The 24,625-nt window shown below is 40.1% G+C and overlaps 1 protein-coding gene across 10 annotated transcripts in view; it reads right to left on the bottom strand.

The window, feature by feature from the left end:
* Positions 1-24,625, bottom strand: part of Npas3 (neuronal PAS domain protein 3) — an 895,400-nt gene that overhangs the window by 61,953 nt on the left and 808,822 nt on the right. For all 10 annotated transcript variants that reach the window (XM_045154346.1, XM_045154347.1, XM_045154348.1 and 7 more), the window contains one exon: positions 7,367-7,485. In XM_045154346.1, the coding sequence (XP_045010281.1) occupies positions 7,367-7,485 (119 nt within the window). The remainder of the gene's footprint in view (positions 1-7,366; positions 7,486-24,625) is intronic.

The raw sequence follows: 24,625 nt of genomic DNA, 5'->3' as shown, positions 1-24,625 counted from the left end.
TATGTAGTCTCAGGGTGGTCTCAAATGCATGGTGATCCTCCTACTGCCTCCTGAGTGCTGGGATCAAAGGGATGTGCTACTGTACCCTGCCCATAGTGATTTTTGTGAAATCACAGAAAAGCATTTCATAAAGTGGCAGAAGATGGTTAGCTGAGCTTGTGGTATTTTATTTGAAGGGAAAGTCTTTGAATTATTTATTCATAATTGCTTCAGTTTTACAAATAAGAAAACTGAGGCACAAGAAAGCATAGGTAACATTTAAAAAGATCATTTTAAAGCTAGGATGATTGCTCAGAGGGTAAAGTGCTTATTGTACAAGCATGCAGAGCAGAGTTTGGAGCCTTAGAACCCACATAAACCAGGTGACGTAGCATGCATCTGTAATACTGGAACTTCTATGGTGAGATGGGAGGTGGAGACAGGAAATCTCTGGAAGCCCATGAGCTAGCAAGGCTGACAGATACAACAGAAAGCAAAGGGACGCTGCCTCCAACAATGTAGAAGGTGAGGACCAATACCTGAGGTTGTCTTCTGACCTCTACGTGTGCACCCTGATGTGTTTGCACACACACTCATATACATATATACAAATACACATCATGCATGCTATACATAAAAACAGAAGGGAAAGACTGAAAATACCATGTTAGCACCTAGAAGAAGAAACAGCTTTACTTGACATGCCTTAGAAGAAATGATAGTAGAAATGATGTTTGTGTGGTGTCACTTTGGTTGAGTGAGAGTTTTTCAGGGGGCAAAAAGGCATTTTAGGAAAAGAAAATAGCATGGCCCAAACCACAGCAATGTGAATGTGCAGATCTATTTCAGGAGCGATAATAGACCTGACGTAGCTAGAACATCTGTGATAAGAGTTCTAGGAAAGAACAGTGTTGATGACAGTAGGAAAAGTAAGCCAGGCTCTGATTCGTAGACATGTAGGTCCTATGAGCCATGGCTCACACAGCAGTGGAGAAGTAAGTGGTGGCTGAGGCCTGTGCAAGATATTTGAGGGAGTAAGCAATAGGAGGAGTAGCAAGACATAAGATTTGTCTTCTTGAAGGTCATTTGGGACTGTCTCACTGTAGATCTGGAAGGATGAAAACAGAGGCAGGAAGATGCAGCCAAACCTGGCAGGCAAGAAAGTGGAAAAGTGGGCTTCTGAATATTGTGGACTTAACTGAGGAATTAATCCAAGAACCAAAATCCCAAATGGTCAAAACATTAATAATTCTCCACTAGTGTGCTGTCTTCTGAAACTCATTACTATAAACATTTACACGTGAAGAGCCTTCAGTTTTTAAATTTACCTAGATATGATTTTGACAATGAGAATTCTAGTGAAGTACACCTGAGTGAACAGGAAAGAGGGGCGAGATGTCACTGAAAACAAACCTGTTGACAACAAGTTAAAAAGATTAGGCATAATATTTCTAAGAAAATTTTGTGATGATTGTTTTCAAAGGTTTTTCTGCTCATAAATCATAGTTTTGTACTGCTGAAGTCTACCATCTGATGCCTTTTACCACAGGACTTCAGCCAATAGCAATAGTAGATAAGTGGGAGGGAGGATAAGGAGGAAGGAAAGAGCGAGTGTGCTATGGATGAAATGTATTATGGAAGATGTGCTAACTTGCTTGCTTAAATACTGGAAATGGCATCATATTAAATAGTGTTTTGTAACTTGAGATGAGCAAATAAACTCCAAGGATTCAAGGACCTATTGATGTAACATGGATTTACCACAGGGGAGGTTTTGTAGACTTAATTTAATCTTTTAAAGGGATCCATGATGTTCAAATGAAACAAATCACTGTGAAAATTATTTGTGCCTCTTATTTATATCATAGGACAGATGACACTATGAATTTTCAAAGAAGAATTTGCAATTTAAAAGATACCTACGTTTATGATTAGAGAAGACAAAAAATTCTTAAGCTGTTTTTCCTCTTTGACTTAGTGGTTTTGATATTATAACTTTAGATATCCTTAAAATGGAGGGTTACCAGCAACCTTAAACCAGTGATCCTACCATTTATTTTCTCTTTATGATTTTTTAATATCCCAAGAAGGCTGGATAGAACTTCCAAAGTAATTTAGTTCAGTACTTAGCTATAGGCAAATTGCTACCCTATTTATCCCCGGATTGGGGCTGTTTATTTTTTTAGGAATCCCAAGTTCCCCCATCACTTTACTAATCTCTTAGCACATGTCATAACAGGAACAGTCTCCCTCTCTCTTAAACTAGGCTGTTCCACCATTCTATTAGAGTTAGGACATTAAAATGTGTGGGGATAAATACTACAGAAATGACAGTGGCACTGGTGGGCATTTACAAGTAGATTAAAAAACTGAAAGTCCCATGCCAAAGGAAGCTATCCTCCAAAGACAGGAGCTAAGGAGGCGACCCAATTAGTCTTAACTTCTATAATTTCCCTGATTACATATCTCCTCTTGCCCCTTGTGCTCTACCTAGTAAGTTCCCCCAGACATAGACCTAATAAAGAAGGCAGAATGTTGATGCAAGGCAATTTAAATGAGAGCTGTGTTAAGCTAAGATATGTGACCAATGATGAGACCTAAACAACAGGGAAGCCCCTAAGGCATGAGAAGTGGCTGGACCAGATAACCTGCTGCTGTGGATTTCACAGCAAATGAGGGCTGAGACAACCAGATGTCAACTCCTACTCAGAGCTTCATCAGGGTAACTCTCCTGAGGATTAGAATATGGAAGACAAAGCCACAATGATTTATGCCACACTCCTCACCTGAATTACCAAATGGACTGAAATCTTACTATCTGGCTAGAATTCTTGGTTTGGGGGCACAAGTGAAGTAACAGTTATCTGAAATTCTTGGGACCAAAAGTGTTTTAGATTTCAGAGTTTTTCAGATTTTAGAATATTTGCTTATAGATAAATAGGTATCTTGGGGATAAGACTCATGTTTAAACATGAAATTTATTTATACATTTATTTATATATGTACATGCTTTATATTTACTTGTATATCATAGATGCTTTATACACATAGCCTAAAGGTAGTTTTTTGTACTATTTTTGTGTATGCATGTTCATGTATGTGAATGTGGCCATGTATATACTATGACATGGAGGTCAGAGGAAAACTTTGGTCAGTCTTCATCTTCCACATGCGTAGGCCAGGCTGGCTGGCCTGCAGGCCTCTGGGGATTATCCTTTTGTCTTCACCTCCCCTCATGTTAGGAATGCTGGGATTAGACACTCATAGTACTATTGCATCCAGCTTTATATGGGTCCAAACCTAGGTACTCACACTTGCATGGCAAGAACTTTATCCATTGAGCCACATCCCTGTCACTTACACAGTATTTTTCGTGCCATCTGTGTTTTGACTGTGCCCTGACATATGAAGTTATGTGTGGAATTTTCGATTGTGGCATTGTGCCACTGTTCCAAAGTTTTAGACTTTGGAACATTTTGTTTCTTTGGGTTGGGGTTGCTCAGCTTGGACGTGGGCAGGTCTAACAGTCCTGGAGAGGACAGTGGTCTAGCTACTTGGAGGTATTGGAATCACCAAGCCCTGGGGCATTAATACAGGGATACGGTGAGCTGCACCAAGAAGATCTTAGGTGGGTAAGGAGTTTTACTTTAAAATTTAAATTAATTATCATATGTTGAGGTCTATCTCATGCTGAGCCCTCTTTGGACTCTTTATATTTTTTTAAACAGAAAACACATATTCCTCAGGTTTGTTCTGCTTGTCTTTATAAAAATATTTTACTTCTATTTATTTATTAGATAGACAGGTAGATAAATAGAGAGGGAGAGAGAGAAAATGTACATGCTAGGGCCTCTAGCCATTGCAAAAGAACTCCAGATGCATGTGCCACCTTGTGTATCTGGCTTATGTGGGTACTGGGGAATTGAACCTTGGTCCCCAGGCTTCTCAGGTAAGTACCTTAATTGCTAAGTCATCTCTCTAGCCCATGGACTTAATTCTTAAAGAGTGAAGCTGAGGGATGAAACAGAGGGGAAAACTCTGGACCTGAAGTGCTTAGATTTAGTTATGGTTCTTTTAAAAAAATTATTTATTTTATTTATGAGAAAGAAAGAGAGAGAATGGGCATGCCAGGGCCTTCAGCCGCTGCAAATGAACTCCAGAAGCATGTGCCACCTTGTGCATCTGGTTTACGTGGGTCCTGGGGAATTGAACCTGAGTTATTTGGCTTTGCAAACTAGCACCATAACTGCTAAGCCATCCCTTCAGCCCCTAGTTCTGGTTCTTTAGAACCTCCTTAAAAGCTATATGAACATGAGGAACATTTTATTTATTAAGGCCTCATTGATACTGGGCAAGCTGAATATACAGGTTGTGGAATACATGCAGGAGGTCATAAAATAGAGATTTCTGTGGATTCTAAGTAGTATTAAGTGCCTTCAATTGACTCCACAGTCAATAAGTGATACTTTTGTCACTGTTATTGCTATCATAACAACAACAACAACAACAACAACAACAGATAAAGTAAAAGTGAAAGCTAGAAAGGTCCATGTGCCAAGGTCACAAAATGGAGAAACACAGTGGCTTCCACTGAGCTAGGATTAACTGTTGGACCTTTAAAGAAAAGAAAGATGTACACAGTGATAATAAATCATGGGGAATATTGGAGTACAGAGAAATTATCATCTCTCTTTTTATTTGTGTTTATTGTGTGGTGGTAGGGTGCTTATCACTTTTATTGGAATGTTTTATAAGCTGCTAGATTTACGTACTGAGAATGAAGAGATAAAGCTGTGTCATGTCCTGGTGTTTCACCGGCTCCTCTACTAACTTGCACACGAGGTTAATTAACAAGGGACAGTGGCTGTGGTGGAAGGGAAAGGCTGGACCTGTTGGGTGATTCACCTTCCTGAGGGCCAGTAGATGAAGCAGAGCTTGTATAGCAGTTCTGAGAAGGGGCATAGGACTTTGGGTACAAAATGTCATAGTTTCTTGAGAAAGACTCACTGGTGGGCTATGTCACAGGAGTATGAGCACTTTAACAGTGGATGAGTTGACAAGTTCTAGAGCAGCTCTTAAATCTTTTCCACCTCTGTTCAAGTTTGTGCTTTTGATATTTTCTCTCCCCTGTTATAACTAGGTATATTTCATCCTAAATTCAAGTTACTTCAAATAGTTTTATTCTGGTTGTTCATATAAATGGTCTCTTATTCATAATGCATAAATGACATGCCACCTATTCTAGGAGACTTCCTTGAGACCTTCCTATCTAAAGTGGTCTCTGACCCTCACATTATGTCACTTCACTCCCTGAATAGTAAGTAGTGTTGCCTGGTGGCTAAGGGCATGGGGTGTGGTGCCTGACTGGCCAAGTTCAAGTTCTCTTTCTTTAATGTGTGGCCTTGGGCAGCCAAATTAACTTCTCTTTCCTTTGTTTCTTTATCTGTAAAGTGGAAACGATAGGAACACTTTCTTCTAGTAAATGTGTTTATGTGAACTTGGTGATGCCCAGAACTCGGAGGGGTTAGCCACCCTTACTTGAGCTTTCATTATGTGGCTCACCTTATGTTAAGGAGAGCCCGCTTACCTCTGCCAGAATGCAAGTGTATGCAAGTAGGGATATTTTACTGTTGAATGCTAGGACTTGAGATTTTAGAACACGCCTCATACTGGGAGCTCAAAAAGACTTGAACTTAAGGTGCTCACATGTCTAATTTAAGGCCAGATATCAAGGACTGCCATCCCGAGGTGGCTGCATAGCAATGTGACAAACCTAGACCACAACCCCATTTTTCCATATTATTTCTTTTTCTGTGCAGCCCACTCTTTCACTGATCAAAATATTAGAAGTGCTTTTTAAAAAATCTGTAGTTTGTAGTGTGGAATATTGTTTTTCTGCTTCTCCAAACACTAAATTATTTTATACTATTAGTTTTTCAAAGCATATGTTGTCTCTTCCACCTGGGATATGCCTCCTACCAACCAGTATAAACCAGAGAAGATGAAGAAAGAATGCCAAGAGACAGAAAAGTAAGAGTTGAAAGGAAACCCTATGGCTTCTAAAATCTGGAATGCAAAGAATGATTCTAGCATTAAAATAATATCTCACATCTTCAGTGTGCTAATGGAATTCCAAACTTGCTAGCACTGCTCAGTTAACAGCTAATAAATGCATACTGTTCTGCAAGGTAGAGAAATACAAAAATGGTCCTAAGGATGAGGTCTGCCCTATGGAAACCCCCTCCCCCGCCAATAACAAGTGTCTATATGATGAAGTTGCTGCAGGCCAAGATGCCCACTTGCTTCCTCCTTGCTTCCCATCCTGCTAAAGGTCAAGGTTGCTCCACATGTGCCTTTCAGACTGCAGGACAGCTCAGCTAAAGGTCGTCCTTGGAAGGCTTCCCCACCTCCTTTCTTTCCTTGTTTTTTATTCCTAAAGAATTAATGTCAAAGGAAGTGCCTGACTGCTTATACAGCTGCTGGAGCTCTGATGACTTATATAAAGGTTTTAAGCCCTGTCGATAATGGTTGTTATTACCCTTGACAATCTTATGGTCACTCTAAAGAACTGAGCTATCAAAAGCTCCTAAGTCCCAAATTGGAGAAGGTCATGCTGGCTACACCAATGCTACATCCCGTTTCTGTTTCTGCTTGCCTTCCCCCACACAATAAATACTGTTTAAGAGATTGGTTAGGGTGTTGTAAAACTGATAAGATTCAGGTTGCCAAAGGTATTTCATAAATTTCCTAGGTCTTAATTTATGTTGCTATAGTAACTGGAATATTGGAATTTCTTGAGATTAGAAAGCTTTTATATCTTTCATCTTAAAAGGATAATAATGTAGATTATCACTCAAGACCTGGTCTCTGCTTGTGAGGAAAATATGTACACCTTATATTTTGCATAGTCTGTGTGTACTAGAGTATGAGTTATTGTTCTCTACTTGTAATTCCAAAGTGGCCACAGCGTACTTACACTGGGCAGCATTTCCAGAGAAAGAGGAAATCTGAAGGGGAAAGTGAGGGAAGAGGAACTCTCATGAGGAGTAGTGCTAGATCATTCATTTGAAGGGCTGATATGAATTTGGCTCACCTTCTCCATCAATGTGAATTTCTAGCAGGTGCTGAGACCCTTGGTGTGTTTTTTCACTGGAGTTCTAAGAAAAGATATGACCTTGGGCATTCAGTGCACCTGCACCACTGTCTGTGGTGATGAGGAGGAGGTATGAAGATGACCCCATAGAGACAGAATGGCTAGGGACCTATGCTACGGGCTGCTGAAGGTCACATGTATTAATTATATAGACCCAAAGCTGCTGGAAAACTCAATGCAAATTACTTAGGATTGGCCTGAGATAGAAATGTCCCCTGCCAGAACCCAGCTTACCTTATATCCTGATGATTTGATGTGCACGCCGCGTTTGGTCAGAGTAGATTTCATTCGGATGAAAAAGGAGCGCTCAAGGGTGTTGTCAGTGGTTAGCAAGCTGGGGCTGGTTGACTCCACTGAGGAATACAAAAATACATACACACGTGATTTAGATCTCTATACAGCCCCTCACAGCTACTGCTCAGGTGCAACCCTTGAGTTCACTAAAAATAAATGACTGATGGGTGCTAAGAGTGTAGTAATCAATTTACCTCATTTAGAAAATGTTTACTTTGCAGAAAATAAAGAAGAAAAATTAATGTTTCTAAAGTAACTCCTTTCCAGTTTCTAGCAAGAGCTTTTCAGGTCTTTTAATTTGCTGCAGCTCCCTAAGTGGGGTCTAATAGTAAATAATTGCAGCTTCCTTTGAGGCTTGGCTGGTATTCATGGAGAGAGAGGAGTGTCATGGGCCTGGATGCTGATGGGATCAACTGACCCACAGACAGGGACTCTGTGGTGAAGGCTAAGGCCCTATGCTCTCTGCTCTGCACAGAGGCGGCTCTTCTCGGTGGGGAGCCGAAGCAGCGGATGGGGTATACATGAAGAAAACCTATTTTCCTTCCGCTCCTGTCACGAGAGTGTCTTGTACCCAGCTCTCACCCAAACAGGAGTCTTTTTATTTCTCTGCTTTTAATGTGAAGTGTTGCCTCTCTTAAGAAGTTGCCTTTGCTTGTTATATGACTTTAGACTAAGCAGGATATGTTTTGATTTATGAAACTTGAAGTTGACCTAAACTTTATACAAAGCAGGCCAGGGGACAACATAAGTTGATTTTCTTTTCAAACAAGCTTCTAAGATATTTTATAAGCTTAAGCCTTTTTTTTCTTCAAATAAATTAATGGGGAGGGGAGCTTAAACCCAAGGAATACTCTGTTCTAATTATTTTTAAAGTTTTTATTTGAAATAAAAAATTAAGTCCAACAATAAACTGGATTTCATTTGACCAGTCTCAGTCAATATTTCTTTTCTGGAATGGAAGTAAAAAAAACTACATGAAGTAAAGAGATGTAAGAATTGTGTAGGTGGACCCAGATTAAAGCTGAATGTTGAATTACAACATGTAATCCATACATTTGAAAGTAATTGGTCTGTCTTTATGTTCAAGGTGGCTCAGAGGATGAGGATGAGAACCATTCCAGTGACAGACCGTGCTCTTGGGGTCTGGGGCTTTTCTTGTGTCCTTGTCTTAATCAGGCTTTGCTTACATACACTGATGGCATTTCTCTCTGGGCTGCTCAGACCATTGAGTAGTGTCCCTTTCTTGCATCTCTCTCTTAAGGATTTTTTTTTTTTTTAGAGAGTATGGATGTGATGTCATTTTAAATGTACAGCTTTTTATCACTCGAGGGAAAAGCAGAGCCATGTTATATTTAGTACTTTCATTTCTTCTGATTAAATATGAATTACTATGAAATTTTTCTCATCATCTAACACGCCATAATACGCCAACAGCTTTTTAATACACTATATAAGCACAAACTTCTGCTCTAAGAGTTTAATTTGCCCCTCTAATCCAATCACATCAACCTTATTTCTCTTATCAGAGATTCCCATTTTGAATTAAATGAGCTCATTAGTTTTAATCAAAAGCAGGGAGATCAAAACTTAAACGTAAATGCTTTAGATCAGAACTGTCAGTCAGCCGTGCAGTTCTATTTTACTAAAACACAAGATCAGAGACCCTTAGAACCAATTTTTTCTCGTAAGGGATGCCGAGAGCTTGAGGATGCTATATCCTTTCTTTTTTTTTTTTTCCTTCCAAGGACAGATTATACATTTAAGGTTAGACTTAATTTATAGCAGTTTTTCATCCTAGTGGAAATGGAAAAGTATGCCAATCTGTGGTTGTCCCTTCTACATTTATTGGCAGTGGTCCTCAGAGACTTGAACTAACACGAAGCCATCAGAAACCACACCACAAACTCAGCCTTAAAAATTCAGTTCTGTTCAGCAAGATCCTTTTTGCAGCAGCTGAGGTAAAAAACTGAAACATGCTAGAGAAGTGAAATATGATTTAGGGTTTTGGGTTCTGGCTATCCTGACCCAGTCAAGAAGGACTCACCTAGCTGCAGGAGGGAGGCTAATTTGAGTACCATGAGAAAGCATTACTGTTTTCAGTATAGAAACAGCACAGTCAAACACTTGCAGTTTACAGGAGAGCCGCAGCACGGGCACTTCCAGCCGGGTGAACACACAGCTGTACATGAGTAGCACTCCACCATGTGCTACGGTAATAACTGCCTCAACATGCAGGGCAGCAGTTATCACACCGGGGAAACTGGTGTGAAAGGAATGCTAAGGTCAGGTGCTGCCCCATTGAAACTTGGATTTAAAATCTAAATTGTTGGTCAAATTTTATTGCGAGAGCAAAGGGGTCTGAGGAGTCAGTGAGAAGTAGAAGAACTTGATTTTTGACCATGATTTCTGTCTTACCTGGTTATGGCTTCCTAGTTCTGAAGACAGGGACAGAAGTCATCTACCATGCTGTCCCTTTCCAAGGGACAGATAAAAATTTTCCTCATAGCCCACCCACCATGACCATGCTTCCCCATGGGCCTAGAAGATTCATTGGTTTATCTCAGCTGTGACAATGGTGTCTCTCTTCAGAAAAGACAATGTGTCTACACTGTGATAGGTAAGGAAGAAGAGCAGCTTTCTACTGTCAGGTGAGAGACAGATGAGCACTTCGCTGGGGCTGGGAGACATGGTGACTTGGCCATGGTGGTGAGCTTGTGCTGTTGAGGAGAGGAGAGGTGTGTGGAAGAGGGACAGAGAAGTGAGAAAAGTCTGTGTGGGAACTATGCTGTCTAGAGACAATTGCTCCATTAATATGTCTAAAAAATACTTGAGAGTCTTCTAGATAGGAAGTACTTTTCAGCCAACTTTTAGAGACTGGTCTGATAAGAAGCTGGGGATTGCAAGAATCATAGAGGAAAATCTGTGGTAAGGATAAATTAAGTGGGCAAATCTTAGAAATGCTCAGTTTTATTAAAAATATTTTCATTTATGTGAGAAAAGAGAGACAAAGAACTGGGTGCATAAGGGCCTCTTGCCACTCCCAACTAACTCCAGACACATGATCCACTTTGTGCATCTGGCTTATGTGGATACTGAGAAATCAAACCTGGGCCACAGGCTTTGCAAATAAGTGCCTTTAACCACTGAGCTGTCTCTAGCCCCAAGCCCAGTTTTGACCTATGCATTATAAACTAGGAGATGAAAAACAAAACAAGACCCACGTGATGAAAGCTAAATAAACAAATACACAGTACTCTCTTTCACTGAGTCTCAAGAGTTTTAACTTTAAAAAAAAATATTTATTTGAGAGACAGAACAAAAAGAGAGAGGGTCAGAGGGAGGGAGGGAGGGAGGGGGAGAGAGAGAGAGAGAAAGAGAGAGGGAGAGAGAGAGAGAATGGGCACATCAGGGACTCCAGCTACTGCAAACGACCTCCAGATGCCATGCGCCCCCTTGTGCATCTGGCTTACGTGGGTTCTGGGTAATTGAACCAGGGTCATTTGGCTTTGCAGGCAAATTCCTTAACCGCTAAGCCATCTCTCCAGCCCGAGTCTCAACTTTTTAATTGTTGTGTTGTTGCTGTTTTGAGGTAGGGTCTCACTTTAGTAAGGCTGACCTGAAAGTCACTCTAAGCCCCAGGCTGGTCTTGAACTCATGGTGATCCTTCTACCTCTGCCTCTCCAGTGCTTGAATTCACAGCCTGCTGGACCACCATGCCTGGCTTTCAACTTTTTAAAAAAATATTTTTTTTCTTTAATATTTATTTTTAAGGAGAGGAGAGAGAGATTGAGAATGAGAATATAAATATGAATGTGCCAGGGCCTCTAGCCACTGCACACAAACTCCAGATGCATATACCACTTTGTGCATCTGATTTTATGTGGGTCCTGGGGAATTGAACATGCATTGTTAGATATTGCAAGCAAGAACCTTAACTGCTAAGACATCTCTCTAGCCCTCTCCTTTTTACTATATATAATTTGCTTCTTTGAATGGTAGTTTTTGCATGTTTTACAAAATTTACACAATTTGTGGCCAAAATTAAAATGTTTCTTATATTGATACATGCATTACTAATAATAGTAATACAATGGGAATGCTACATTAACAGCTTCTGTTTTGTTTAGGGCCTGATGGTAAGGAAAGATTATGCACACATTCATAAAGATGCAACTAAGAAAAAAAATATCAGTAGTTTAGTTGGATCTGCTGCTGCTGAAACTGTGGACCTGAAGAGGTGACTATAGACTTGTTCCTACTTTATTCTGGGAGTGGATCTTTTCAGATCTTTTGAGGTGTTCTCAGACCATTGGACAAATCAAAGTGCCAATATCTAACATAACTTTCACAAGACAAAGGTTGTGTTATTTCATTTTATAACTCATTTGGTAAGGCCAATTGTTTCACAGTTACATGCTATTGGTTTTGTTGGAAATGAATGTATCTCAAGACTTTAGGATGAGTATGTGTACAGTGAGAATTGAGAAATTGTGTTCTTTTTTCTTACAAAAGTTTCCTTTTTAAGTAGTAGAGGTACTATTAGGGGAAAGTAAGAGGGCTAGGGAAAAGGAGGGAGAAAAGAAGTTAAGGAAGAACAGTATGGGTATATGGGAATTTCACAGTGAAATCTATCTATATATGGGTTGTTATGCATTAGTAATTTATAAAACAACATTAAAATTTTTGATTCAGCGAGTTTAATTAGTATTTGTTTACAGTAGCCTGGGTGGGGGATTATTTATAGGCGCATGGACAATATGCCAGTGACTTTATCACTGAAGAAAATTAATCTCTCGCCCACCAAACTTTAACTGCCTATCAACTCTCAGGGAAAGGCAAGGCTGCATAAGCCCACTATCTCCATGAGAGAATGTCGACTGATGAGTCCAACCTTGTGCAGGTTGTGTGCAGGTAGGTGAGAGAATGTCGACTGATGAGTCCAACCTTGTGCAGGTTGTGTGCAGGTAGGTGATCATAGCTGCTGAGAGTTCAAGAGTACAATAGCCATGCCACGCCAGGAGGACAGCATTCTGGAATATTCTATTTCTTCCTTCAGTTCTTATATCATTCCTGTTTCCTCTTCTGTTACGGTCCCTACACTTGGAGGGGGCAACGTAGATGTCTTATTTAGGGCGGCCAATTCAATCATCACTTATCCTTGGCACTTTGGCCAGTTATAAGTTTCTTCACCAGTCCCTACCCAAAGAGGCTTTTCTTACCAAAGCTGACAGAAGCACTAATCTGTGGGCATAATCATATATTTTTGACAGCCCCATCATGTCCATTTGGCAAGACAATAGTAGTAGCTTCCCCATTCTTGCCATCCTTGTGGCCAGGTTTATAGTATAATTCCCCTCCTGTGGAATGGGAACTTAAATCCAGTCAGAAAACACTTGGTTACCCCCATAACAGCTATGCCAGTACTGCACAAATGGGCACATCTTGCCAACCAGGTTGGTAGTGTAGCACCCAGGGTGTATAGCTGAGTAAGACTGTTGATGGCATTTCTCCTCCAACAGCACCTACTGGAATTATGAAGTCTAGCTAGAGGTTGGGGAGATAGCTCAGTGGGCCAAATGCTTGCCTTATAATTATGAGAATCTAAATTTGATACCCAGAACCTACATAAAAGTGCCAGGCCTGATAATGAGCCCGTAATCCCAGCACTGGGAAGGTGGATACAGGTGGGTCCCTGGGGCTTTATAGCTAGCCAATCTAGTTTACTTGGTAAGTTCTAGGCCAATGAGAAGTGAAAGGTGGATAGTGCCTGAGGAATGACATTCAAGGTTGTCTGTGGCACACACACACACACACATGAGGAAAATTAGCTAGGAGGGAGGAAGATTCTCAGTTCCAGCTTGATTTCTCCATGGCCTGTGACCACAGCATGTGGTGTCTTCAGCAGTAAGGTATAATCTAACCATGTAGTTTTGATGGGCAGCCAATAGCAGTAACAATAGCTCACACTGTTTGGGGGACTTTTGACAACAATGCATAGCCTACCCTTCACAAGGGGATTTTCAGTTAACAGTTTCATGGATCCTGGGAGTGGTTTGGTCACCCATACAGAGTGCCTCCATTCAAATTCTTTAAAACATTTTTTTTTAACTGATAGGACTATACTTCTATGGCCACTTGGAGTTGAGGATGCTTGTATGACTTGCTTTAACCAATGGAATAGCACAAAAACCACATGTAACTTGCAGGTGGAATTTTCAAACCCCAGTTATGATGTTGGCTTTCTCTTTCCCTCTGCCATGTTGCTGTGGACTTTTAGACTGCAGCTATTCTACCAATCCAAGTTTTAGGAGACACATGGAGTAGAACCCATGGTTATCCTTTTAGATACAAATAACTCTTGTAATTTGAGGGTTAGAGTTTTTAAGTTGCAGCATAACCTAGTATGTACTGATTAATGCAAAACAATAAAAGGTAGTATAATATATAAAGAATCAGTATGTTGCTCAGGATCTCTCAGCTAGCCAGCGGCAGAGCAGAAACACGACAAGTATTTTTCTGACTTTAAAGGTCATGATGTTGACAGTGTGCTTTTCTTACAGCAGGTATATACTTACTTTTTAATCTCCACTTAATCTCATACTACATATGAGGGGGAGCATGGGTAACAGAAGTCTAACTTTGATTCTTTCAGTTCCCAGCTTGGGTTGTTAAATGTGTGTGTATACCTACACCTACACCTACACACATGCACACACACACACACACACACACACACACACACACACACACACACAGGATCTTGGCTTTGGGTATGATATATAGATCATACACATCTGTCTATGTATAGCAGATCAAGCAAGAATATTTTTGTCACACAAATTATCCTGGTGGATTTTTATGTCTATCCCAGATATGTGTGGTAGTTTAACATGCCACAAATTCTTTAAAACTCCTCCTTCCAAGAGGTGGAACTGCTTCCTGTCACCTCAGTGAGTGGGCTGGCCATGGTGAGGTCCAATAAATGGCACGTGGTAGAACTGAGGCACATGGCTAGTTGCTCCCTCCTTGTTCTCTTCTGGGTCATTGTGATGAAAGCCAGATGGTTGAGTTATGACACTGAAGCAGTTCCTTGTGGAAAGGTTGAGGTAGTCAGGAACTGACACTTCCTACTGACAGTTGCATCAGTGAACTTAGAAGTGGACTATCCTGCTCCTCTCTTCTCACACTCACCCAAGCCTGCAAATGCCTCCCGACTGCAGCTTCCTGACAACCAGAGCCAGAGCTACCCAGATTGCTGCTCACAGACATTCTGTGAAATATCTTTGAAGCTATCAATATCTGGTGGTACTTTGCTATGTCAGGATAAGTAACTTGTATAACATCCATGTAAAGTCTCTTTCTGGAACAATCATAGTTTGTTTTGATATGTGACAACTATTCACATGGGTAACACTTGTGTGATTGTGAAAGTAATGCTTGTCCCAGTGATTCAATACTGGCAAATTCACATATCACCTGCAATACTGATGTTTGTAAGGAGGGTCTGTATTTCCTAGTCAGTGCTCAGTCTGCGTGGGTAAAGCATGGTATTGACAGTTCCATCTGTAAGACTGGGAGATGTCCAGAGGCAGGAATGGTGCCTTCTTTATCTTGTTTTTCTTCCCTTCCCTTCCTTTCCCTTTCCTCCCTCTCCCCTTCTTTCTCTCTTTCTTTTTTGTTCTTTTATTTTTTGTTTGTTTATTTTTCAAGTTAGGATTTTACTCTGGCTCAGGCTGACCTGGAATTCACTATGTAGTCTTAGGGTGGCCTCTTTGTTGTGTGAGGTGGGGTCTCACTAGCCCCGGCTGGTCTTGACCTCACAGCGATCCTCTCACCTCAGCCTCCTCGTGCTGGGACTAAAGGCTTGTGCTACTGTGCTCAGTTGTTGTTACTCTTTCTTCATGCTCTCATGTAGACTCCCCATCCATCCCAACTGTCTCGGATTGTGTCTGATGAAAGCAAGTATTTAGTTACGTGTGTTGAATAAGGTGACTTTCAGATGCTTTCTTTCTAGAATTAGCCACTTGACTTCTGCCACTCTTCTCACAGTACACAGTATCTTGTCCCAGAGCATTTTCGTTTTTGAAGGGGTGTGTGTGTGTCTCTCCCTGGAGGGCTTGGTAGTTAAAAAGGATTGGAAAGCCGGGCATGTTGGCGCATGCCTTTAATCCCAGCACTCGGGAGGCAGAGGTAGGAGGATCACCATGAGTTCAAGGCCACCCTGGGACTACAGAGTTAATTCCAGGTCAGCCTGGACCACAGTGAGACCTTACCTTGAAAAACCAAAAAAAAAAAAAAAAAAAAAAAGAAGGATTGGAGCATTCTTTTTGTGTCTTTTGAGAGTTGGTTTACATTCCATTGACCATTCTTTGCCCTGTGCCAGTACAGTGCCCTTAGAGCCACAGTGGGATCAATGGCCCTGGTGGCATGGCCAGGAGGGCCTCCCTACCCTGTGTCCTGGCTGTCCTACCTTTACAGGCAGTGTACTCAGCAATCAGACTGGCAGCTTTGGTGCTTGTGCTGGAATGGGGCACACACACACAAAAACATCCCCATTTATTTCAGTCTCATTAGGGATAACACTCCTGCTCCCACCCAGTTGTGAGTTTTTGGCTTTGTTTAAAAACTTGCGAATCATTAGTGGAAACTCTAGAGCAGAGCTGTGAAATATAACTGTGGTTCAGCAATGATGTAATAAGCTCTTTACAAAGAAACATTAAAAATAATCTGTCCAAAAGGAGGAAAATATGCCAGTAGTCTGCCAACCTGTGCAGCCTGTGAGGATCCACTCAGTCCCTGCCGAGCATCCTGTCTGGATGAGGTCACCACACCCAGCTTGCCTCTCAGGTTTCCTGTGCCTGGCAGGGATGCTGATGGCAAGGCTCTCCTTGGAGGGGCCCTAGAGTGTGCGGAGTTCACCTGCTGCTCTGTGGTTGGTTTTTGGATGATACCACTCTGGGGAAATATATGCAGTGTCAGAGTCAAGCTGCTAGCAGTGGGTGTTTCTACACACAACTCCTAAGTGACAGGAAAGTTCGCAGAGAAAGCTGGGTATTCTGAAGCTGGCCTCCGAGGGTCTGTGATAGCCAATGTGACTCACGCTGCAGCAGCTCCAAGGAGGCACCATGTGAAGTCTGCAAGCCAGGGTCTTAAATCTTACTGGAAACTCCCTGTAAATGCTGCCACTTGAGGGATCTGTTCTGGAAGAAAAATATAGCATGTCCTCCCGGGATGCAGCGTGGATTCCATTACCAATATTGTGACTGGGATCGAGTGTGGCGAGGCTTTTATCACTACTATAAAGAGGTTACGAGCCAATTCTTCATATAAAACACTTGCAGTAACGTGGAGGCTTGTTCCTCTTTCTGTTTTGTTCCTATATTTCTCCCCTTCCTTTTCTTTATATTTTCTTTACTCCCCCCCACCTTTCCAACACATGATATCAGACAAAGGGCATCTGGACTCAGTCTTTGTAGTCAATACAAAATAATACATAAACACCTTTGTGAAGGCAGCTCAAAACCCCATGTTTTCTATTAAAAAGTCATGTTCAATCTTCACTGTTGATAGAACCGAATAGCTAACACAGAGAACATTGTATATCAGAAAGGTCAATAGTTATTATGAGCTACAAATATATTTTTTTCCATCCTTCAGGCTGTTTAGCGCATATCACAGCATGAGCAGCTGTCTCCTTTAATGCCTTTAAAATTAGAATCCCAAAGAAGAAGGAAAAAAAATGATGGTTGCAATGATTGCTCTTTGCTTTTGTAAGTTTACTTTAATATACTATTTTATATACATGAATCTTCCATGCAGCCTGTCTCCAGGGTGGTAACTGGTAACCAGTATCCAGTTGAACTGCCATGTTTATTTTCTAAGCATTTGTCCAAGACTCCATTTTAGGCATAGATGTCCCCATGCTATATTATAAAGTGGAGTTACACAGAAGAGTCTGCTCATAGAGGCAGTTACAAACACAGAGGCATTCTGCCTTTCTTTGCCTTAAAGCTTTACTAGTCACTACAACAGTAGCATGTAATTGGTGGAGGGGGGAGGCAGCTATATCATACTGGGTAGGAAATCAGGCAGTGAATCAAGCTTCTTCCAGCAAGCCTGTGGATTAAGAGTACAATTTTTAAGTTTTTAAAGGTTGATCTGGGGGCTGGAGAGATGGCTTAGCGGTTAAGCGCTTGCCTGTGAAGCCTAAGGACCCCGGTTCAAGGCTCGGTTCCCCAGGTCCCACGTTAGGCAGATGCACAAGGGGGCGCACGCGTCTGGAGTTCGTTTGCAGTGGCTGGAGGCCCTGGAGCGACATTCTCTCTCTCTCCCTCTATCTACCTTTCTCTCTATGTCTGTCGCTCTCAAATAAATAAATAAATAATGAACAAAAAATTTAAAAAAAAAATAAGAGAAAAGGTTGATCTGCCTGTCCTTGGAATTTTTGTCCTTGCTTAGCATATGGCCCTAAAAGATAATATTAGTATTTTAAATACATATATATGCACACATCGAATATTTTAGTATAGCTCACTGATTCTTTGTTCCAGTATTTAAAATTAAACACTTATTGAGTGTCTTACAATGGTGGGGCTATTCATTCCAGTGCTAGTATTTTGGGGAAGAATCACAACTAAGTAGTAATTTCAGGTAGTATTTGGATTATACAAAAGAGCAATGCAGAATAAAGTGTCCAGTAAGTAGTTGTGGGGGCACATTTTCAAGAGCCATATGGATATCTGGTAAAGGTGCCATGTATATCTCCATAATCATGGTTCACATTGTAAATTTATGAGTCCAAATTGGTCAAGGGCTTTACAGAAAATTGCTTTGTGAATATACATGGATTCATATGTAATTCTGACAGTGAAATTGTAGGAGTGCTAGATTTTAAAAAAGTATATTACTTATTTAATTATGGGGAGAAAGAAAAAGGAAAAGAGACAGAGTGAAGGAGGAGGAGTAGTAAAAGGAGAAGGTGGAGCAGGAAGAGAATGACTATAGGCATGCAAGTCTTGCCACTTGCAACAAACTCCAGATGGATGTGTCACTTTGTGCATCTGACTTTATGTGGGTACTGGGGAATGGAATCCAGACCAGATTTTCCAATAAGTGCCTTAAACCTAAGCCATCTCCCAACCTTAAGGAGCATTTTGAACACATGACCAAAATTCTAATAAAGTATTTGTTTTCAGGACAGGACTTACTTTTTAGGACCCAAAGGAAGGGCTAGTAGCACCCAACAGCCCCTCGCATATTTCCACTAGGGATCTCCAGAGAGGGAAGCTTCCATAGAACAGTGAGGAAAGAGTTAAGCAGTACTTTTCTCTGGCAAATCTTGGTGATGAAAATAGAGACCCGAGTATGCTTACTGATAGAGCCAGCAGAGCTTAGCGTGTCCTTGCTGGAAATGTGAATTGAAGAATTTAAACCCTAAGGGATATTTAATCAGTTACAAAGAAAGAGAAGCAATCTTCTGGGATGGGAGAAAGAAAAAGGGGGCTAGAGGGAGAGACAGGAATGTTTGGGGAATAGTGTGTAGCACCTTTCTGTCAAGTAAAGGTTGTTTGGTGAGATTAAGGAAATAGGAGACGAGGGAGGCTTTTAGTGAAAAAAGCCAGGGGATATCCCATTTGGGAAACCCATCAGAATCAAGAGCAAATCAGCTCTAAGGTTGTATAGCAGCTAGAAGTCCCATGGCCTAAATTTGAGAGTGGTATTTTACATTGTTCTCTAATAGTATGCGTTCTGTGTTGTTCAGAGATGCACAATGAAAACAAGAGAGCCACTGCAATGAGGGCTGCTGAAGGTGGGTGATAAGCTGGGGGACAGGGAAGGATGGCAGGACAGCTGAGTGGTGACATGGGGAAGCTAGCAAATAGCAGCATTGTTAAGTGATTTCTGGGCATGTTCATGTTTACATAACCACATATGTAATTCTGTGATCATGGGAAAACCTGAAAATATGCTAAGAGAAATAAGAAATCCCCAGTAATCTTATCATTCAAATATAGTCAGTATCAACACTAATTCATTTCCAGGTTTGTGCCACCTTGTGCATCTGGCTTATGTGAGTACTGGGGAATCAAACCTGGGTCCTTAGGCTTTGCAGGCAAGCACCTTAGCTACTAAGGCATCTCTTTAGCCAGAGACTCACATGTTTGAATACTTTATCCCAAGTTGGTGGTGCTGTTGGGGAAGTTTGGGAGTCTTCCTGCAGGATATCTGTCAGTGGGGGCAGGCCTTACAGTCCAAGCCCTGCTGAGTACTTTTGAAGCTTTTCTACTTCCTTGACTTGATGATGTGATACCAGCTCACTGCTCCTGCCATGAGTCCCCACAGTTGTGGACTTCCCCTTGAAACTAAGTTGAAATAAGCCCTGTCTTTCTGTGGGCTACTTCTAGTTGGGTATATCTGTTCTAGCAATGAGAAAGAAACTGATATCAAAAATAGCTCTTAATTTTTTGAGACACAGTTAAGGGAATAAGTGGATACTGAGACTCTATTGACTTTAGTTTCAAATGAGCTTTGAAACATTTTTAAAGGGTATTACAATATCTTTTTCCAAATCATCACATCATTTCCAAATATACCATTTCTAGAGGTTATGTAATATTCTCCTACATAATGCTGCATTTCTTTGACATTAATCTTCTTTTAGGTTTGTTTTCATTTCTTAGGGTAGTTTCTTGCAAGAGTACTAAAGTTCAGGGCTGGAGAGATGGCTTAGCGGTTAAGCGCTTGCCTGTGAAGCCTAAGGACCCCGGTTCGAGGCTCGGTTCCCCAGGTCCCAAGTTAGCCAGATGCACAAGGGGGTGCACGCGTCTGGAGTTCGTTAGCGGAGGCTGGAAGCCCTGGCGCGCCCATTCTCTCTCTCTCCCTCTATCTGTCTTTCTCTCTGTGTCTGTCACTCTCAAATAAATAAATAAAAAAATTAAAAACAAAAACAAAAACAACAAAAAAAAGAGTACTAAAGTTCAAAGGGTATGAGCTATTTTCAGGGCTTTTACTATGTATAGACAAGCTAATTTGCAGACATGTGCTGCATCATTTTATATGCCCATCACCCATGATTGATAGTCATCTTAAAGTATTTGTTTATATTTCACGAGAAGTATGAGTTTTGCAAGGTACAGAGAAGATACTTTTTTGGAATCTCCTTGAAAAATAATATGTAGAAATACCTTACGTGTTTCATTGCATTCTTACATATAAGGAGGTCGAATTAAGTTTTAATACATATTTATTGGTCATTTGGATTTTTTTCACTGAACCATGTATTTTCTAACTGGATTTTTAAGAGTTTACTTAACAGTTTGAATGATGATTACATGAATATATATGTATATATATATATATATATATATAACATATATATGTGTGTGTATGTATATATATATGTGTGTGTGTGTGTATATATGTATGTATATATATATTAATTTTTATAATGTTTCTTGCAGACATTTTCCTATTTCTTTGCTTTTTAAGCCTGTTTATGGTAATCAGAGATATTGATATATTTTAAAGTTTTTAATAGGGCTGGAGAGATGGTTCAGCCATTAAAGGTACTTGCTTGCAAAACCTGATGGCTTGGTTTCAATTCCTCAGTACCCATGTAAGGCCATATACACAAATTGGCCCTTGTATCTGGAGTTTTTTTTTACAGTGGCAAGAGACCTTGGCATGCCCATTATCTCTGCCTGCAAATAAATGATAAAAATATAAAAAGTTTTTAATAGAAACATGTATACATTTTTTCCTTCATAATTTTTATCAAGTTTGTATATATGTTATTTATTTTTGAAAGAAAAAGTATGTGAGAAACAGAAAGAGGGGGTGGGCATATCAGGACCTCTAGTCAGTGCAAGTGAACTCCAGACTAATGCAATACCATGTGCATCTAGTTTATGTGGGCACTTGGGAATTGAACCTGTGTCCCAAGGCTTTGCACCAAGCCATTTCTCCAACCCATCAATTTTTTTAAACAAATATTTGGGATCTTGAAAATGAAGCATGGTGACAAATCCATCAATATCAGTTGCTGGGTAGGTATGAGCACATCAAAGGATGATTTCACTGTTGGAAATTCTGGAGCCATGGAAGCTTGCTGCCTCGTTGCTGCTATGAACTCCCATTCTGGCGGGCTGCTTCCTGGTAGTAAGAGGTGTACATAGCAGGCACCCAAGCCACTGCAGAGGGACACGAATGCTGATGAACAGTGGTGCTAAGAACAGGGAAAGAAAGCTACCTACTATTCTTAAGGGCGGTTCTGAAATAAATATGTTAGGGAAATGATCTGAACATGGCAGTGGGGCAAAATGTGGTAACCACTCAACAGCACTGTACTGAATCAGTGGTCAGAATGTGGCCTGGACAGAAGTTTCAGAGAGGGAAAGAGAGGGGTTTGCGGGAAGATAGTGACAATAGGGGAGTTTGTTTCTAACTAGTACCTATAGGTAAAATTCATGACATCTCATTATCTTATGTTTCCGATAAACAATGGATGTTTATGCTTCCCAAACATATGCATGTGGAAGATGTCAGGGATCCTCCTTCATTCTTTCACCTTTTTCTCTGGATTCATGTCTTATTGAACTTGAAACTCCCCACTTTTCAGTTAGACTGGCTGGGGATTGAACTCAGCTCCTTATGCAAGTGCTCCTCATGCATGGCTCTTGTGCCATGTCTCAAGTCAAGAATGTTTTTTTGTAGTATGATCCAAATATATTGCACTCAGGTTTCAAGTCGAATGGGTATATTATATTTCTATTTGGTTATCTGCTTTTCTTCTTCATTAGAAGCTGAAGGTTTCATGGGACACCTAACAGGTTGTGGAGGTTGCAGGCTGTGATCAACAGGGAATATGTAGAGGGGAGTTTAAATCAGGCTGAGCTATGTGAGCTTGATGGAGAGAATGCTGAATTGCCAGGGCTTTATCACTGGAGTGAGTTCGAGAAGCAAGTAACAACTAAGAACTCAAGTGCAATTTAGTGTGAGGTTGTGCCTTTTTCAAATTCATTGTCTTAGGAATGTGGCTTGGTACAATGGTGAATTTTTATTTCCCCATATGCATGTACATTGTGGAGACAGAGATGAGTGTGGGTTGGCAGGTCTCTATAAATATCTTCTGAAGCTGTATCTTCTCTTAATTTATTTATCTGTTCCTGTAGGAGGAATTTGAGGTTTTAGTTAGAAGTATTGCATTAAATCCATCATTAATAAAGAATTGAGGGTTACTTATTTTAGAATATTCTTAGTAGCATTATTTAGTGGTAATAATCTAAGAGAAGCTAGAAATAGTAGATAACAAAATAATTACATTTATCTGTTATTTTGCTAATGAGTTCCTATTTTAGACATCTTTAATTAAACAAATTTTCCTTTGTCTCATGATCTCAATAAGTTTCAATGACCACTGTTCCATCTTCATACCTAAGTAGGCTAATCTTTACAAGTTGCTCTGCTTTATTATAAGGAAGACAGGGCTTCATCATTATTACTTTGTCCACTAATGTATGTGTGGGTAGAATTTCCATATCTGAACTCCATGTTAGGTCATTTGTATATTTTCTTCTAGGCTATGCATAACCTTCCCAAGTGGTGGGGATAAAAAGTAGTCATTTTTTTTAACGAGTCCATTTACATAGCTTGCAGTTAGACTTGCCATAGAATTGCCTTCTTTCTTCAATTAAAAGTGATAAAGGCTATTGCTAATGGTCATGAGGGAAATGAGTATGAACAGCCTTTTGTCAAACTGGGGCAAAGAGAATTTGTTGCTATTAATTACTATCGTTTTACCCATTTCATGAGGCAGGGGAGCCCTTCAACTAAAGCTTTCTAATGGCATATTTGTGTGTATACATTTCCAGTACAGCATTATGCAGGATGGCTTCTGGATGTCAGTTGTCTAAGTTATAATGTCAAGTGACTATTTCTAACTCTGCTACCACACCTATTTTTGTTTCCTGGGGGCTGGATGTTCCCAGCACATGCTTCATAATTGTTTTGTGGTTAATCCCCTCAGCGGCAGGGGCTCCAGGTATTTATGGCTGCCCTTGTTTTGGGTCTTCAATTATTTGACCTTACTTGAGAATGAATCCATCTATAACAGCAGGCTGTCCTTTGCCCACTTCTCCATTGTATTATTGCATTTATTGCTAACAAACTCCATTTGCATGTCATTAGGAAACTCTTAATATTTTCCAATAGCTCAAAAAGCTGCATCTCAGAAGTGACATATGGGTTCAGATCATATACATGGAAGAAAATGGCCCTGTTGAAATACTTCTCTGCATGTTTGACTCAAAGCAATGACCTGAATTCCTTAGTTTCTTCCTTAATCATTTCAGTTACAAGCAAAGCTAAATAAACCCAAAGAAGTTTCCTGAGACAGTCGATAATTTACACATACAACACTTGAGATCAAGTGTGGTTTTCTTCTGAAGAGACACTTTAAAATACTTGTAACTCATTGTACAAATCGTGTGCAGGTATTACCATGATTAGTAATGTTAATTATTTACACAAGAGATAATATTGGTCTTATTGTCTCCTGGTAAGTGTAGTATGCGATTCTTTTGTGCTAATATCCTGTATGTTCAATTCATGTAATATTTTCAAATTATGAACATCTAATGCTGTCAACAAACAAACCATATCTAGAGTTGAAGTTAAAATATGTAAGCATATTAATGGTAAAGACCTAAGAAGGTTTTATTCTGAAAGCTATGTCTTATCTTTCAAAGTTTCATTGTCATTTTTGGTACTCATAATAACCAATATCTCCAGTCCTCCCTCTCAAAGTAGAATGTTTTTCCTCAATCAGGTAAAATAGCATTGTTGTTACAAATGGCATAAGGGAAAACAGAGGCTTTAAAGGAGTAAAAGGGCAAAGAAGAAACAATCTTTTCATCACAATAATTTATTTTAAAAAGAATATTCTCTTATAGACAACTTGAAGTCATATTAGATATATGTAAGTTTGAAAGCATAAAATTAACAATAAAAATTCTTTCTATTTTAAGAATTATTTTCCTCTCTTCTTGGGAAAAAAAGCAAGCATTTAGATACATGCAGAATGTGTAATTTCAATAAAGTGATATTCTTGGGATTTTCCATATTTATGTTTTTTCCCTTACATTGTATTTTTACTACCCAAGAGCCCAGGCTGTTTTTTTTTCCCTCGAAGTCTGAAGATCA

Source organism: Jaculus jaculus, chromosome 7, assembly GCF_020740685.1.
Source record: "Jaculus jaculus isolate mJacJac1 chromosome 7, mJacJac1.mat.Y.cur, whole genome shotgun sequence".
NCBI classification, from domain to species: Eukaryota; Metazoa; Chordata; class Mammalia; order Rodentia; family Dipodidae; genus Jaculus; species Jaculus jaculus.
The sequence above is the reverse complement of the archived record's forward strand: the minus strand, read 5'-3'. Positions and strand labels throughout refer to the sequence as shown.